This window comes from Vipera berus, assembly GCF_964194415.1.
Source record: "Vipera berus genome assembly, chromosome: 3".
NCBI lineage: Eukaryota > Metazoa > Chordata > Lepidosauria > Squamata > Viperidae > Vipera > Vipera berus.
The window spans coordinates 66,092,337-66,106,840 of record NC_138204.1 but is presented as its reverse complement, the minus strand read 5'-3'; the positions used below and the strand labels follow the sequence as shown (position 1 = coordinate 66,106,840).

The 14,504-nt window shown below is 37.7% G+C and overlaps 1 protein-coding gene across 1 annotated transcript in view; it reads right to left on the bottom strand.

Moving 5' to 3' along the window:
• Positions 1-11,453, bottom strand: part of C8A (complement C8 alpha chain) — a gene marked incomplete at both ends in the record, with an annotated part of 34,315 nt that extends 22,862 nt beyond the window's left edge. Inside the window, 5 exons of the mRNA XM_081323564.1 lie at positions 1,397-1,586; positions 3,259-3,397; positions 4,826-4,970; positions 6,421-6,514; positions 11,338-11,453. Coding sequence (XP_081179690.1) covers positions 1,397-1,586; positions 3,259-3,397; positions 4,826-4,970; positions 6,421-6,514; positions 11,338-11,453 — 684 coding nt within the window. The remainder of the gene's footprint in view (positions 1-1,396; positions 1,587-3,258; positions 3,398-4,825; positions 4,971-6,420; positions 6,515-11,337) is intronic.
• Positions 11,454-14,504: the final 3,051 nt, after the last annotated feature.

Sequence of the window (14,504 nt, the reverse complement as noted above, 5' to 3'; positions counted from 1 at the left end):
CTTTGCCAACTTGTGTTATGATTTTATCTGTTAATGTTTTTATCAGCTGTGTTTTTTACAATGGATGGTTTTAATGTTTTTCAAAGTTTTTATATTGTAAGCCACCCAGAGTTGTTGGATATAAACTAGGTGGCAAATAAATTTTATAGATAGTTAGATAGACGATGATGATGAAGATAGATAGATAGATAGATAGATAGATAGATAGATAGATAGATAGATGATAGATAGATAGATAGATAGATAGATAGATAGATAGATAGATAGATGTGTGTTTATGTATGTGTGTGAGAGAGAAAGAGAGAGAGAGAGGTTGTAATTTTTACATTTTTATCCTTATTGTAGATGCCCCTGCCCCATCTCATTCCCAGTCTCTATATATACTGTTAATCTTCCACTGAACTTGGAATTAAAATTAAAGGCCCGTTGCACATTCACACATCTACAAACCTGGGTGATATATTGATGAGAATATAGAATAACAGAGTTGGAAGGAACCATGGTCTAACCCCCTGCTCAGCCAGGGAGCTTTATACCACTTCAGACAGATGGTTGTCCAATCTTTTCTTAAAATCCCCCCACCCAGTGATGCAGCACCCACAACCTCTGTAGGCAAGCTGTTCCACTGATTTTGTCTTCACTGTCAGGAAATTTATCCTTAATTCTAGGTTGGACCTCTCTTTGTTGAGCTTCCATCCCTTACTTATCCTGAGGTGCTTTGGAGAATATGTTGACCTCTTCCTTTCTGTGACAGCCTCTCAAATATTGGAAGACTGCTATCATGTCACCTCTTAGTCCTTCTCTTCATTAGACATTCCCAGTTCTAACAACTGTTCATCGTATGGTTTAGCCTCCAATCCCCTAATTATCTTTGTTGCACTTCTCCATGCACTTTCTAGAGTCTCAACATCTTTTTTTGTACTGTGGTGACCAAAACTAGATGCAGTATTCCAAGTGCAGAATATAGTGATACTATACTGCACCTGGATCTAATAGTACACAATGCCACAACGGTGCTAATAGGCTAGACTTTGCAGTACTCTAAGTGAAATTGCACAAGGCAGAAAACTCACATAATTCCTGCAATAGACCATTCAGAGTTTCCATTCTGGCCTCAGCAGTAGGGGACCAAACCCTGGCCTCAGTTACCACATTAGAAGCAAACAAATACTCATGAATAGATCATTATCTCACTTAAAATCAATTGTTCCATCCAGAATAGGTCTTCTTCTTAGTCTCTTGGATGACATTGATGATGCTTTTTTATATAACTCCAAGCAATTAACTTGCCTAATACCATTCAACGTATAACTCTACTGCATTAGATCTTTCCTTGCCTAGATCCAGTGCTATTGCATCATTACCATTAAGCACACACATACGCCCACATACTTACTAGAAATTGATAGAAGTGAACATTATAGGACTTTCGAAAATATTTCTCATCATCCCCATAATACAAATGTTCACACGTCGAATCATACTTCAGCTCTCGCCATTCTCCATTATAAACAGTTTCACACTGGCCTCCAAAGTACTTAGGATCATAGACTAGTAGTGCTGGCTTTTGTGTAAGGATGTTGAATCTTTAATAAAGAAAAAGAAGAAAGGCAGATAGGTAAGCAGGGTTGGTGTGTTCTGTGGCAAAGAGTGTTCCACTTCTTAAGCATCCTAGAAACTGTCTAAAAAATAAATAAATCTGGGGAGTGATTCAGAGGCAAGCCAATTAAAGCTGTGATTCTCTATTTCCTTACTTCTAAATATGTGTAATTGGTTTTTACTTCTGACTAGACACATAGATTGTTAGGTATATGTCTGTGGCCTAACTGGTTGGGTTGGCAATATATATGAACTACGATTCTATCATTGTTATAGAACTGTAATGTATCACTTTAACTATGTAATGCATTGCATTATACCTTCTAATGATTGGCCAGCGCTGTTTCCTATGGCCATAAGAGGGAGCTAGAGACATAGCTTCTCTCTCTTTCTATTACGTTAACTCTCGCTTGCTGTTACTTGCTGTTTATTGTGGTTTGTGGGTTTGCTACTGTTTTTGCTAAACCTGTAGAACTGTGTTTGACTTACGGACTGGTAAGAAGACTCTGTATCGGATAATCCTTGGACTGTTGTTATCTGCTATTTTTTTCATTACTTGTGTATGGCCTGGACTGTTTTTCACTGGACTGTGCTATTGTCTTATCCCACAAGTAAAACCTTTGTACACACCTCAGTGTATCTGTGTGGTTGCTGTGTAAACTTAACTACTCTCAGTATCCTCTTTTTTGTGCAAGCTCTCTTTCGCTCAAGAGTTGCTCTGCTCATCCTTGTCATAGATGATAACACAATAAACTGGTACAAGTTGTAAAAGTTCTCAGTTTGCACTAAAGCAGATTAGAATGAAGGCCTTTTTAATACTGAGTGGATGAAGTGTGTCAATTGTTCATATTTACTTTTTTTTATTCTTTGCACACTTTTATAGCATTATTGTCTTTGGGGTGCAGTTGTATGAATATATTTGATAATGCATTTGAAGTATGTGTCATAGGGTGGATACATTTTCAAGCATAGTTTTGAAATGTTTTCCATTTGGCACAAATTAGTGTGTGCTATAATGCTGTTCTATTAAAAAAAAATCTGAAATTTTTCAACTACTTCTTAATTTGAGGAACAACCTTTTGGCTTGCCATGGAAATGTTGATGGGTGGGATAAGAGATCTTGTGTATAGCTGGGAAGTGGCCAAATGGCATATTTGAATGTATTGTTTTTCCTTATGCAGTCATCTCTTCAATCAGGGGTCTCCAATCTCTTAGTTCCAACAGACTGGTAGCAGAAGTGGCTTCGGTGGTATGGAGGAAGGAATGGTTTCACACACACACACAACATAAATCCTGTGCATGTGGAAAAGAAGCTTTGCATGATCACCCACCACTTTGGTTCCCAATGGGCTGCAGGCCAATAGCAGTCCATGGTCCAGGGGTTAGGGACCCTGTCTTAAACAGTCAGCAGACTAAATCCCACAAAGGGAATTCCTTCCATTGGAGTTTTTTTTATAACAGAAAGGCTGGGCATCCACCTTGCAACTATTTTATACAGCATCAGAATAAATTCTAAATTCACAGGCACCAAGATAAGGATGTAGAAAAACTGAAAACATTTTCATATTGGAAGCAAACTTACCAAAACCAGAAGTAAGATTTTTGGTTCTGTTTGATTTTTTTAAAAAGCATGATCTAGGGAGAACAAATTCAACTTACCCACTTGAAATTTGTTCAATGCCTGGGACTGGATCTGGATATTCACATGTACTTACAGCATCATCACAATCAGCTTCATCAGATCCATCCCTGCAGTCCGGCTCTCCATTGCATACTAGGTGACGTTTAATGCAGCGCCCTGAAATACAAACATTGTTATATATATATGTATGTGTATATATATATATATATATATATATATATATATATATATATATATATATATATATGTATGTATGTATGTATGTATGTATGTATGTATGTATGTAGGGACGCGGTGGCTCAGTGGGTTAGGACGCTGAGCTTGTCGATCAAAAGGTCGGCAGTTTGGTGGGTCGAATCCTGAGTGCCGCATAACAGAGTGAGCGCCTGTTACTCGTCCCAGCTTCTGCCAACCTAGCAGTTCGAAAGCACATAAAAATGCAAGTAGAAAAATAGGGACCACTCCGGTGGGAAGGTAACAGCGTTCCGTGCGCCTTTGGCATCTAGTCATGCCGGCCACATGACCACAGAGACGTCCTCGGACAAGCACTGGCTCTTCGGCTTTGAAACGGAGATGAGCACCGGCCCCTATATATATTTGGGACAGATTTTTCACATTCTTGCTCACCTTACACTTTAACACTTTTGACATAAGCCAAAGGTGTTTATGAAGAATATCTTAAGTGCAATAGCTGCTCCTCTTCGGAAGAGGTAACCTAGGTTACTAAGAAACATTGGACTTTGCACATAATGTTAAGCTAGGTTGTTTAACTGTGGCCTGTGACCAAATCATAATATCCTGACTTAGATATCATGCTAATAACAAATTAGCACTTATATAAATGGGCCTGCACAATGTATATATAATGCTAAGCCAAAAGAAAACCAGTAATATTATGGCTCAGTACTATGAATGAACTAGACCAGTGATGGTGAAGCTATGCCATGTGTGTCAAAAGTGACACTGCACAATGTTTTGGGTGACTAAAACACCCTAATATGACTATTCTCAAAAGCACACCATTTTTGCGTGATTTTTGGAGGCTGCAGGAATCACATGAAAATAAGTGTGCTCTAAAATGGCCTCTGGACCCTCTGAAAATCAAGGGCCTTGCAATTGTGCAACCTCCGGAGTGTCTGAAAATCATACAAGAATGGGGTGTGCTTTTGTGTAGTATTCAGAGGCTGCACAGGCCATGCAAGCATTCTCCAAAGCCGCTTCAAGAATGAAGGCCTCCTTCAACCTGTAGCTGCCTCTAGTGGGCGCCACAGGCATTGTCAACAGAAAGACAACATTGTCTGAATTGGATTGAATTTTTCATCAGCAGAGTCAATTTAGGCCCCAAAAATTCATCATCACTGAACTAGATTATGAAGTGTACAAAAATGAAATATAAAGTTTTATTCTTTGCTCTCATTTCAACAGCAAACAGCAAAAATCTGTCTTCAAAGTCATTTCACCATCACTGTATTTTTCGAGACTGGTCACCTCTAGGCACTAGTGCCTCATTTAATGGAAATTATAGAAACAAAACACATGCAAAGAGCATCAGGTTGAAAAAGACTGAAATGAAACCAGACTCACCTGAATCTTGACACTGAAAGTCATTTCCACAGCTTTGTTCCACAACACATGGTACTCTTGGTTCACATGCTTCTCTGTCCCACATATTACCATTACACATTCTCCCTTTATATTTGGCTGGTTGTACCAGTTGCCTTGATCTGAACTGTAGAGTGCATTAAAACAGTTATATACAAATCCATTAAAAATGTGGAGTGAAACATTTAGACTCCCACAAAATAATTTCACCCAAGAAGGGGAAGCATTAATTATGTAGCCATTAAAAACGTAGAACTAATTGAGTGTTTCTCAATACAGTGGAAATTACTTAAAGCACAGCTTGTAGTATGTGGTGATGAAACATTCAGAGATAATTTTTTTTTAAAAAAACAGAGGTAAAGCTTGATTGCAGTCAACATAAATTGTAGGGGCTTTTTTCAAATCCAATTGCTCTCTTGTTTCAAGAAGGAAAAATAACTCTGCATCAACAATGCACAAATAACTGGGATCAGTTTTCCATGACATGGAATTCTATATAAACAATTGGTGCATATGAAATTCCTGCTTATACTTCATTTTTGTGAAATGAAACCATACTTTTCTGCAGTCTGAGCCTTACAAAACAGCTTTTTCTTGGGGGTAAAGCTTGCCCCATTACAAGAGGTTAGTTAAGAGAGAGGTCTTCTTGATTGCATTTAGTAGTGACTAACATTGCCATAATATATTATTTAAGGTTATGATTGCTCCATGGCAATACAATTATTATGATTGTTTATATCAGGGGTGTCAAATTGCTGGCCCACGGGCCGGATGCATCATCTGGAAGCTGTGCCTACCCCATTGCCGGCAATGGCGAAACTGTCCCAATACGTTGCGTGATGTCACGTGACATCGTGAGTTTGACATGTCTGGTTTATATGATAATAGTTTTTACACTATTATTAATGTAAATTGCATTGTCAGGGATTTGTAACTACTTAGTTGTTTATTACATTACCTGGACATTTTAACTGTTGTCCATGGCTATAAACTGCCAGGAGTACTAGGCAGATTGGGCATAATATAAATGAAATGACTGGCACATAAATATATATATATATAGTGCATCAATCCAGCAAAGAGAGACAGTTTTAGTGTAGTAGTTAAGGTATGAGACTAGAAACCAGGAAATGTAAGTTTTAATCCTGTCCTTGACATGAAGCCAACTGGATGACTCTCTCAGTCAATGGCAATGGCAAAGCACTTCTGAAATTTTGCTGAGAAAACTGCAGGGACTAGTTCAGGCAATTGCCAGGAGTCAACATTGACTCAAAGGCACGCATGCAAGCAAGTATACAAACACACACACAAACACACCCAGCAGAGTATTTCCTATATTCTTTTCTGGCATCTTGGTTCATTGTACAGAGCAGCACATAAGACCTAATCCAAAACAGAACAGAATTACATGATTTTCAAAGTCCTTCATTCAGTCTAAATCTGGGTTTTTGTTTTTTGGATTTTTGGGGTGGGGCATGGGGTTGAATATAGTCCCTATACTAAGCTATATTTTTACCATCATTGCAAGCAAAATATAGCAAGAAGACAGTTGCATAAATAAGAATGGAACCTCTTACTCGTTTTTCTTGGCAAGGAAAGCATTGTGTCCATTGTGACCATGTGCTCAGGTGACAATCAATGGGAAGAGGTCCCGCAGCTTGTCTTTGTGATCTTGTAATAGAATGAAAATAATTAGCAATACTGAACAATAGTGTCCATTTTGCACATCTACTCTGTTGAAAGCAGTTTCAATAGAATATACTCTTTACTGCAACATGGAGCTAGATTTAATATCTATTAAGTGTGTCACGCTCAAGCATGGGTAAGTTAATTTCAAGGACTGTTTTCAAATGTTCAAGGAATCATGTGTGCAGATGCTTGCTGCCGACTTGTGTTTTGTCTGCACCCTGACAGAAAACAGTGAAGACCTCTGTTAAGTTAAAAAAAAACTTTTATACTCTCCTATTATGCTCAGGCCCCTTCATGGATTACTGCCTTGTTGTGGCGAAGGGGCTTGAATCTTTGAGCAGGGCCACCCAAGATGTACAGGTCATAGCAGAGAGTTCTGACAAAACGTGATCCACTGGAGAAGGAGATGGCAACCCACTCCAGTATCTTTGCCATGAAAACCCCATGGACAGTACCGAAAGGCAAAAAGATATGACGCTGGAAGATAAGCCCCTCAGGTCAGAAGGCGTCCAATATGTTACTGGGGAAGAGCAGAGGGCTAGTACTAGTAGCGTCAGAAAGAATGAAGTGACTGGGCCAAAGCCGAAAGGATGCTCAGCTGTGGATGTATCTGGTGGTGAAAGGAAAGTCCAATGCTGTAAAGGAGTCTGACAAGGCTGTATACTTGCAAGGCGATCAAACCAGTCCTAGAAGAGATCAACCCTGACTGCTCTTTAAAAGGCCAGATCCTGAAGTTGAAACTCAAATACTTTGGCCACCTAATGAGAAGGAAGGACTCACTGGAGAAGAGCCTAATGCTGGGAAAGATTGAGGGCAAGAGAAGAAGGGGACGACAGAATGAGGTGGCTGGATGGAGTCACTGAAGCAGTAGGCATGAGCCTAAATGGACTCCAGAAGATGGTAGAGGACAGGAAGACCTGGAGAAACATTGTCCATGGGGTCTTGATGGGTCAGACATGACTTCGCAATTAACAACAACAAAAATATGCTCAGGAGAAAGGGAATTCCATCTGTCTGTGTTTGATTGAACCACAAGTGAATGGCCATATACATTGTTTAAGAAAATTTATTTTACCATCATTGCAAGCAAAATTTATTTTAGAAAATTTTAGATTCATATCTTGGTTATGCCTTTTAGGGTGGCAATACTAGAGCGAACATACAGTATAACAGATACATTCAGCCTCAGTGATAGAAATTCACTAAATGATTATGGCCTGGAAGCATTTTCTCAATAAACTACCTCCCAAGGTAGTATTTGTGGGATTAAGTTGAGCAGGGATTGTACGCTCTGTACTGTGCTGTAAAGTCCTGGAGCAAAAGTGAGATATAAATATTAGCAAATAAATAAATTTACAGTAAATAATGTGATTGTTTTTCTAAGTACTTTCTTACAGCATCATAATACCAAAATTGAATACCAAAATATTTTCAAACTAATTTGAAAATACTTGTTTATTTTCTCTACACCTGAGTTATATTTGAAGTAATGGTGTATGTCCATAGTTTGCCCTATCTAAAATCAGAAGAAGTTATCACAGTGGTTTCACTGAAACAAAACAAAAATACCATATCCCCATAATTAAGAAAGGATTTTTTTTAAAAAAAAACTATTATATTCCTTCTGGTTTTATCACCATGTCACCACCATGGCTTCTGTGTCTCTTGGAGACTTAGAAATAACTTCTTAAAAATGTGATTCCTGGATTGTCCACTCTGATATGGACCATTTAATTTAACTTAATTTAATTATGGGACTTGTATGCCGCCCTATCTCCCGAAGGACTCAGGGCGGCTAACAACAATAAAACAACAATAAAAACAATGAATACAAATATTAAAAGAGATTAAATTTTACAAAGCCCCACTAAAAACCAATAAAAATTAAAACAAAATTAAAACCCCCATTGTCAGTCCAGGTCGGCCAGTTGGAAAAGGTATGTCTTTAGGTCGCGACGAAAGGACCAGAGATCTGGGGCCGTCCGAAGTTCTCGGGGGAGCTGATTCCAAAGGGCAGGTGCCCCGATAGAGAAGGCCCTCCCCCTGGGGGTCGCCAGCCGACATTGTCTGGCCGACGGCACCCTGAGGAGACCCTCCCTGTGTGAGTGCACAGGGTGATGTGAAGTCGTTCCTGGCAGCAGACGGTCCTGTAAATATCCCGGGCCTAAGCCATCTAGGGCTTTATAGGTAAGAACCAGCACCTTGAACCTCACCCGGAGGGCAACTGGCAACCAATGCAGCCCACACAGGAGGGGTGTAATATGGGAGTATCGGGATGCTCCCACCACAACCTGCGCAGCCGCATTCTGCACCAGCTGAAGCCTCCGGGTGGTCTTCCAGGGCAGCCCAACTTCTCACTCCGTCTTGTTCCTGTCCACTTATTTACAGTATTAGACATGACCTCTAACATAGTTTTCAAGGTTAGTCAGAATTAAAGGAATTTTAACATAAAAATGCTTTAGTAATGATTATTTAAGCCTTTCTATGCCATGGTAACCTACAACATTCTCCAGATCCAGGCCAATTAGGACTTGCACGACCTTGGGAAAGCTGGATAGATAACCAATTCCCATTATTATTTTCTCCAAAGAAACATGTGTTATGTAACAATCAGACTGAATTCAAAATTAGAGCTAATTACTTAACAGTGAGGGTATGTGCATATGAATGTGGATGTATATGAAGCTGCATGGTTGTGTTTCTTGAGTAGCTACAATTATAGCTCTCAGTTACCTTTGTACACTGTATAAGCAACAGCTTTTTATACTTTGACAAAAAAAATTAAAAATCAGTTGGCATTGGAAGGACTATAGATCAGTACAGAAGATCTCAGAATTTCCTGTCAAATCGAAGACCACTGCCAAAGGCCCCAAGGAAGTGGGCAATCACTTGAAAATGTTGTGGGATTCAGAGTCCTTCAAAAGTTGCTACAAAATAATAAATTTTGATGTGCTAAAACAGAGAAACTATAAGATGCATACTATTACCCTTTATTTTGTTTTTCTGAATACTGTACTTAATTAAATATAATTATACTCACATGAATTAATTTATATTTGATTAAATAAACATCCTTGTATATTAATTAAACACAAATATATGCTCCTCTCTGATTCAGAATTGTGTGCATCTCATTCCTCTTGAAAAAAACACTCTTATTTATATAAATTCAAAGAAAACAAATCCAGGTTTTCACTTGGAACCCCATACTTCTTGGAGCATTTACTCCAAAGTCACTTTTGATCCAAAATAACATAAACTCCAAAGTTAAGACAATCTTGCTAAAGATCTCTATATATACTGCTCAAAAAAATAAAGGGAACACTTAAACAACAGAATGTACTGTATTTAATAGTAGGATGTCTTATCTTGTGTTCCCTTTATTTTTTTTAGCAATATATATATATATATATATATATATATATATATATATATATATATATATATATATATATATATATATATATATATATTTCAATGATTCAAAACTTCCTAGTCGGTGTGTGGATTTCTTTAGGGTATGATCTCTAGAAAGAGCACAGGGTGAGATAGGAAGCTGATCTATATCCAATGTATTCCTTAATAAGATACATCCAATTTGATTATTTATTGAAGGAGAAGCTCTGAGCAATGCTTGTTATTGTCACATTGCTAACAAAGAACCTGTCATTATCACTTACCTTTTGTTATCGTTATGACTGACAGACTAGGAGAATGTAAGGTGCTTCGGCACCTTGAAGACCAACAAATTTAATATGACAGACTGTAATCCACAATTTCAGATGGCAAGCAGATATTTTACATAGAAAGTTTATTTTTTGTAGGGAGGAAGACTAATAATTAGAACAATGGAAGAATTCTTCCAGAGCTGGAAAAAAATGTTACTCTAAAGTCCAGGAGATGTATGTAAAGATACCAGTGGGCTATACTTGATTATACATCACTGTTTCTATAGGTCAATTTCAATTTCAGAACCAGGCAGCTAGCGAGGATCATTTTAAAAAAATAAAATCTAATTGCTTATTTTTGTTCTCTCCTCTCCACTTTTTGCTCTCCACTTATCGCTTGCACAGAGCAGAAAATGTTGAAATTACTAAACATTTGGCTGGGAAGGGGGTGCAATGGATGAATGCAACGACAAAAATAAGCCATCTGTAATTATTGCAGAAATAAATAAATCCTGAAAATCTAGAAATATATTAATAATCCAAACATAGTATTCTTGCTTTCTCTTTTCCAAAAACGTCTGAAGGTCACCTTCATTACCTTTTTCCCTTGTTTGATGTGATCGCTTTATCTAGCATAAAAACATTCTGTTCTTCCTTTAGATTCAGTAAGGATTCCTTGAATAAGCTTTCAAATTAAGGGAAATGTCCTATATATTTTTACTTGGAACTACCGTAAGTTCCACAGAATTTAATGGAGTTTAACTTTTGAGGATATTAACATAAGTGCCCCTTTTTTAACCACTGCAAAATTATATAGAATATCTATCAAATGCATTGTTAAATAATATGGCTACAAGTTTGTTTTGATGCAGCATGCACGGAATGAAGAACAGAATTGTCTGAAAAACAAATTGTGGCTCGGAAGGAAATGTCTTAAACAGATGTAATTATGAGATTCACAGAATGATTTGTGTTACTGCTCCATAGTGATGGGACAATCGTATCAACCATTTTTTGTTAGGTGCTTTAAGATAATAGTACCCACATGGCTCATATGTGAGTTTGAATTGATGCATTGACCAGTTAGCAATTTCTATACGACAGATCATATCTTAAATTGCATGGAGATAGACTTACCTCTGGGAAGGCAATCCAGTTAGCTTACTCTGTGCCGCATCTGTATTCTGACATAATAGGAAGTAAGCTATAGAGAGAATTATAGGAAAAAGTATCTTATTTGGGTGGATCTTCATTTTCTTTTAGCGAAACCAAGTGCTTTTCATTTTTTTGGTTTGAAAACCTTTGAGTACCTACTTGGGAGTGATCTAGGGTGTGTTTTTTTTAAAGAGTGTATTTTGTGTCTAGAATGGTCTTTGGTACTGTGAATCATTGACAAAAAGAAAAACAAACAAAATGGAGAGAGAAAAATCTCAGCTGGACTGTATTCTCAATGGCAGACATTTCAAGATAGATGGACATATTTAAGCAAGCTTTTATGTTCATGCCAAAGTCCATTAAGTTTGATTAATAGAACTGAACTCTTTGATATGAAGCCCCTATGTTAGAAAGGTATAAGAACATGAACATAATTACTTTTTGTTATATCTACATGAGGTTGTGATATTTAGGAGATAAGGACAGCATTATTGAAGGGAAAAGTCAAAACAATCAAGAACATAAAATTTATTCCAATGGTTTTCCCTTTTTTCAAAGTGCAACATTTAACATATGGGATGTTTCCAGATATAGATACTGGTTATCACTAATATTAACACTATTTTGACAGGTGTAAATCTGACTAGGAAAAAAACCTGGCCATATGTAGCAATGCATTCATCTGATATATATGTACAAGTCAGACAGACCTATGATAGGTTGAATCATACCACACAGATGACTTCGTGGTGCTTGCAAGTAGGAGACAAAAATATACCATCTGATTGTTTCTCTGTAATGGGTAATTAGAAGCATGCTCTCCCCAACTTGGAATAATATTGGGACTTCAAAATGAATTAGCCTTGGTAGACTTGTTTTCCATGAACTCTTGATATTTCTTCAGCCAGCCTATTGTAATGATATTTTACAGAATCAGAATTTGGGTTGTCTGATTCAGTCGGAAGCAGAGTGTCTCATTACTTTTTTTTTGGTCTACTTTTCTTTAATCAGAAATCTAAGAATAAATTACTGTAAGCTACAACTTTATGTTTTAATGAGCAGGTGGTAAGAATCCAGTAGGAATTTCCCTGGTTTGGTATTCTACAATATACAGTACATGGGGCAATGCTACAGTGCAGCATGCATCTGCCTTATAGAAAATAGTTACAGTTGATAATTTTAGGACATATTTGAACTAATGCATGACAAAAACACCCTTACACAGTTGACAGAATAAAACAGAGAAGTAGCTTAACATATAAAAACAAACAACTTTTTAAAAGTTGCTCATTCTACATCAGCCAATGTGTCCAGTGGTTAATGTTGCCAGATTTAATGCCATGTCTTCTAGAAGCCTCAGCCAGTTTTCTAGGGAGTAGACTGAGAAAATAAATAAGCAAAGATGTTTTTTTTAATAATTATTACTCTGTCATATTCCATGGTGTCATAAAGCAGATTTGAGCCCTTATGTTGTCTATCACTAATAAAGATTTGATTTGACTGAACTTTAGCTAAGCATTGCTAAGATTAGATTTAAAACAGGATAAAATATGGAAACAGAACTGAATAGTAGTAACCTCAATGAAGATGACACAAACTCAGTTTGGGCTTCCTTTGGGCTATATGAATTCAGCCATTCTTACCATCTGTTCAAGTGAAGTTTGCAAGCCAGATCTCACTGTGTGGCAAAGCTTTAGAAAATAATATGCTGAACCTACCAACAAATTCACTTAGGGAAAACAAAATATACACCGCATAGGGCCCTAAAGAAAATGGCAATTCATTTTCCCCCATTGTCTGTCACAATAAAATAGTTTCCAGCATCCAAGCAAAGTGAGTTATTGCTTAGCACATATTGGCTGTCATGTTTGCCTACTCAGTCACTGCATCACTAGGATCTAAATCTTTGATTTCTGAAGCAATTGGAGAGAAGAAAGAAGTAACCGACAATATGAAATCTTTCTTTAATTTAATAAACCACGTAAACCACCCACCAAGAATCTCTCCAACCCAAAGCCTGACCATCCTCTAATACAAAGGGCCAAATATTTTCCTTCTCAGCATCTAGCGAGTTTACTGAAGCATTATATCTATTTTAGCTGTGCTGACAGTGGCATCGGAAATGCACTTCATATGATTAAAGTTATTTGTGGCTCTTCCAGAAATAAAACAATCAAGCACATCTCCAATTTCCGAAAGAGAAGGTGCCACTTTAGTGAGCGTGTTGTGTTGTCAGCCAGGAAAGTAGAAAGGGGTTGGAGAGATTCAAGACACAAAGCATATCACAGATGAATAAAACACATCTCATGTAGCAGGAAGTTATATATTTAAAATGATGGTTAAAAACTATACTCCCCTATGCATCAACATTAGAAAGTAAAAGAGCTGCAAACAAATGTTGGGCCCTACATTCTCAAGCTGATCAGCGGGTACAGTGACCTTCAAGGTAATGTCCCCAAAGAACAGCCGTTCTTCCTAGCCTCAGGCTCTCCACATGTGTTGGATGGCAGCTCCCAGCATTCCTAGCCAAAACTGAATTTGGCTGGAAATTCTGGAGGGCAATTCACTGGAGCTGCTCCAGCATCTGGGTTATTTGGCACACTCTGCCACACTAAAGGCAAAAGGCAAAAGAAGTCAATCTTTGCATCGCCACATGTCTCAAAACTAACCCTGTGGTGGAATAGTATCTCACTAAACAAACCCTGGAGCGCATGAGATACCTATGAAAGAAAGCCAAGAGAGAGAAAGTGATCCAATGATTTTCAACACAGAGACTGAACTTAACAAGATAGCATGGGTTTGCAAACTTGGCAACTTTAACACTTATGGACTTCAACTCCCAGAATTTCTCAGCTGGCCTAGTCCTAAAGTTGCCAAGTTTGCAGACCCCCTGGCCCAATCTGTAGAGAAGTAGCATATTAAAACCACCAAGTCGGGTGGTGGGAAACTGGAGCAGCTGAGAACACAATGCAATGTTTTATTGCTCTGTTTGAGAGGATTTCTCTTAAAAATTACTGAGAGGAGAATTATTAGATGTGCAGAAAATTCCATCAGTCTGGCAAATAATAAGTTGCTTCAGTAAAAGTTGTCATTATTCACCTTGTCTAATTTTAACCTGAAGATCAATAAACACTATGAACATTTTCCCC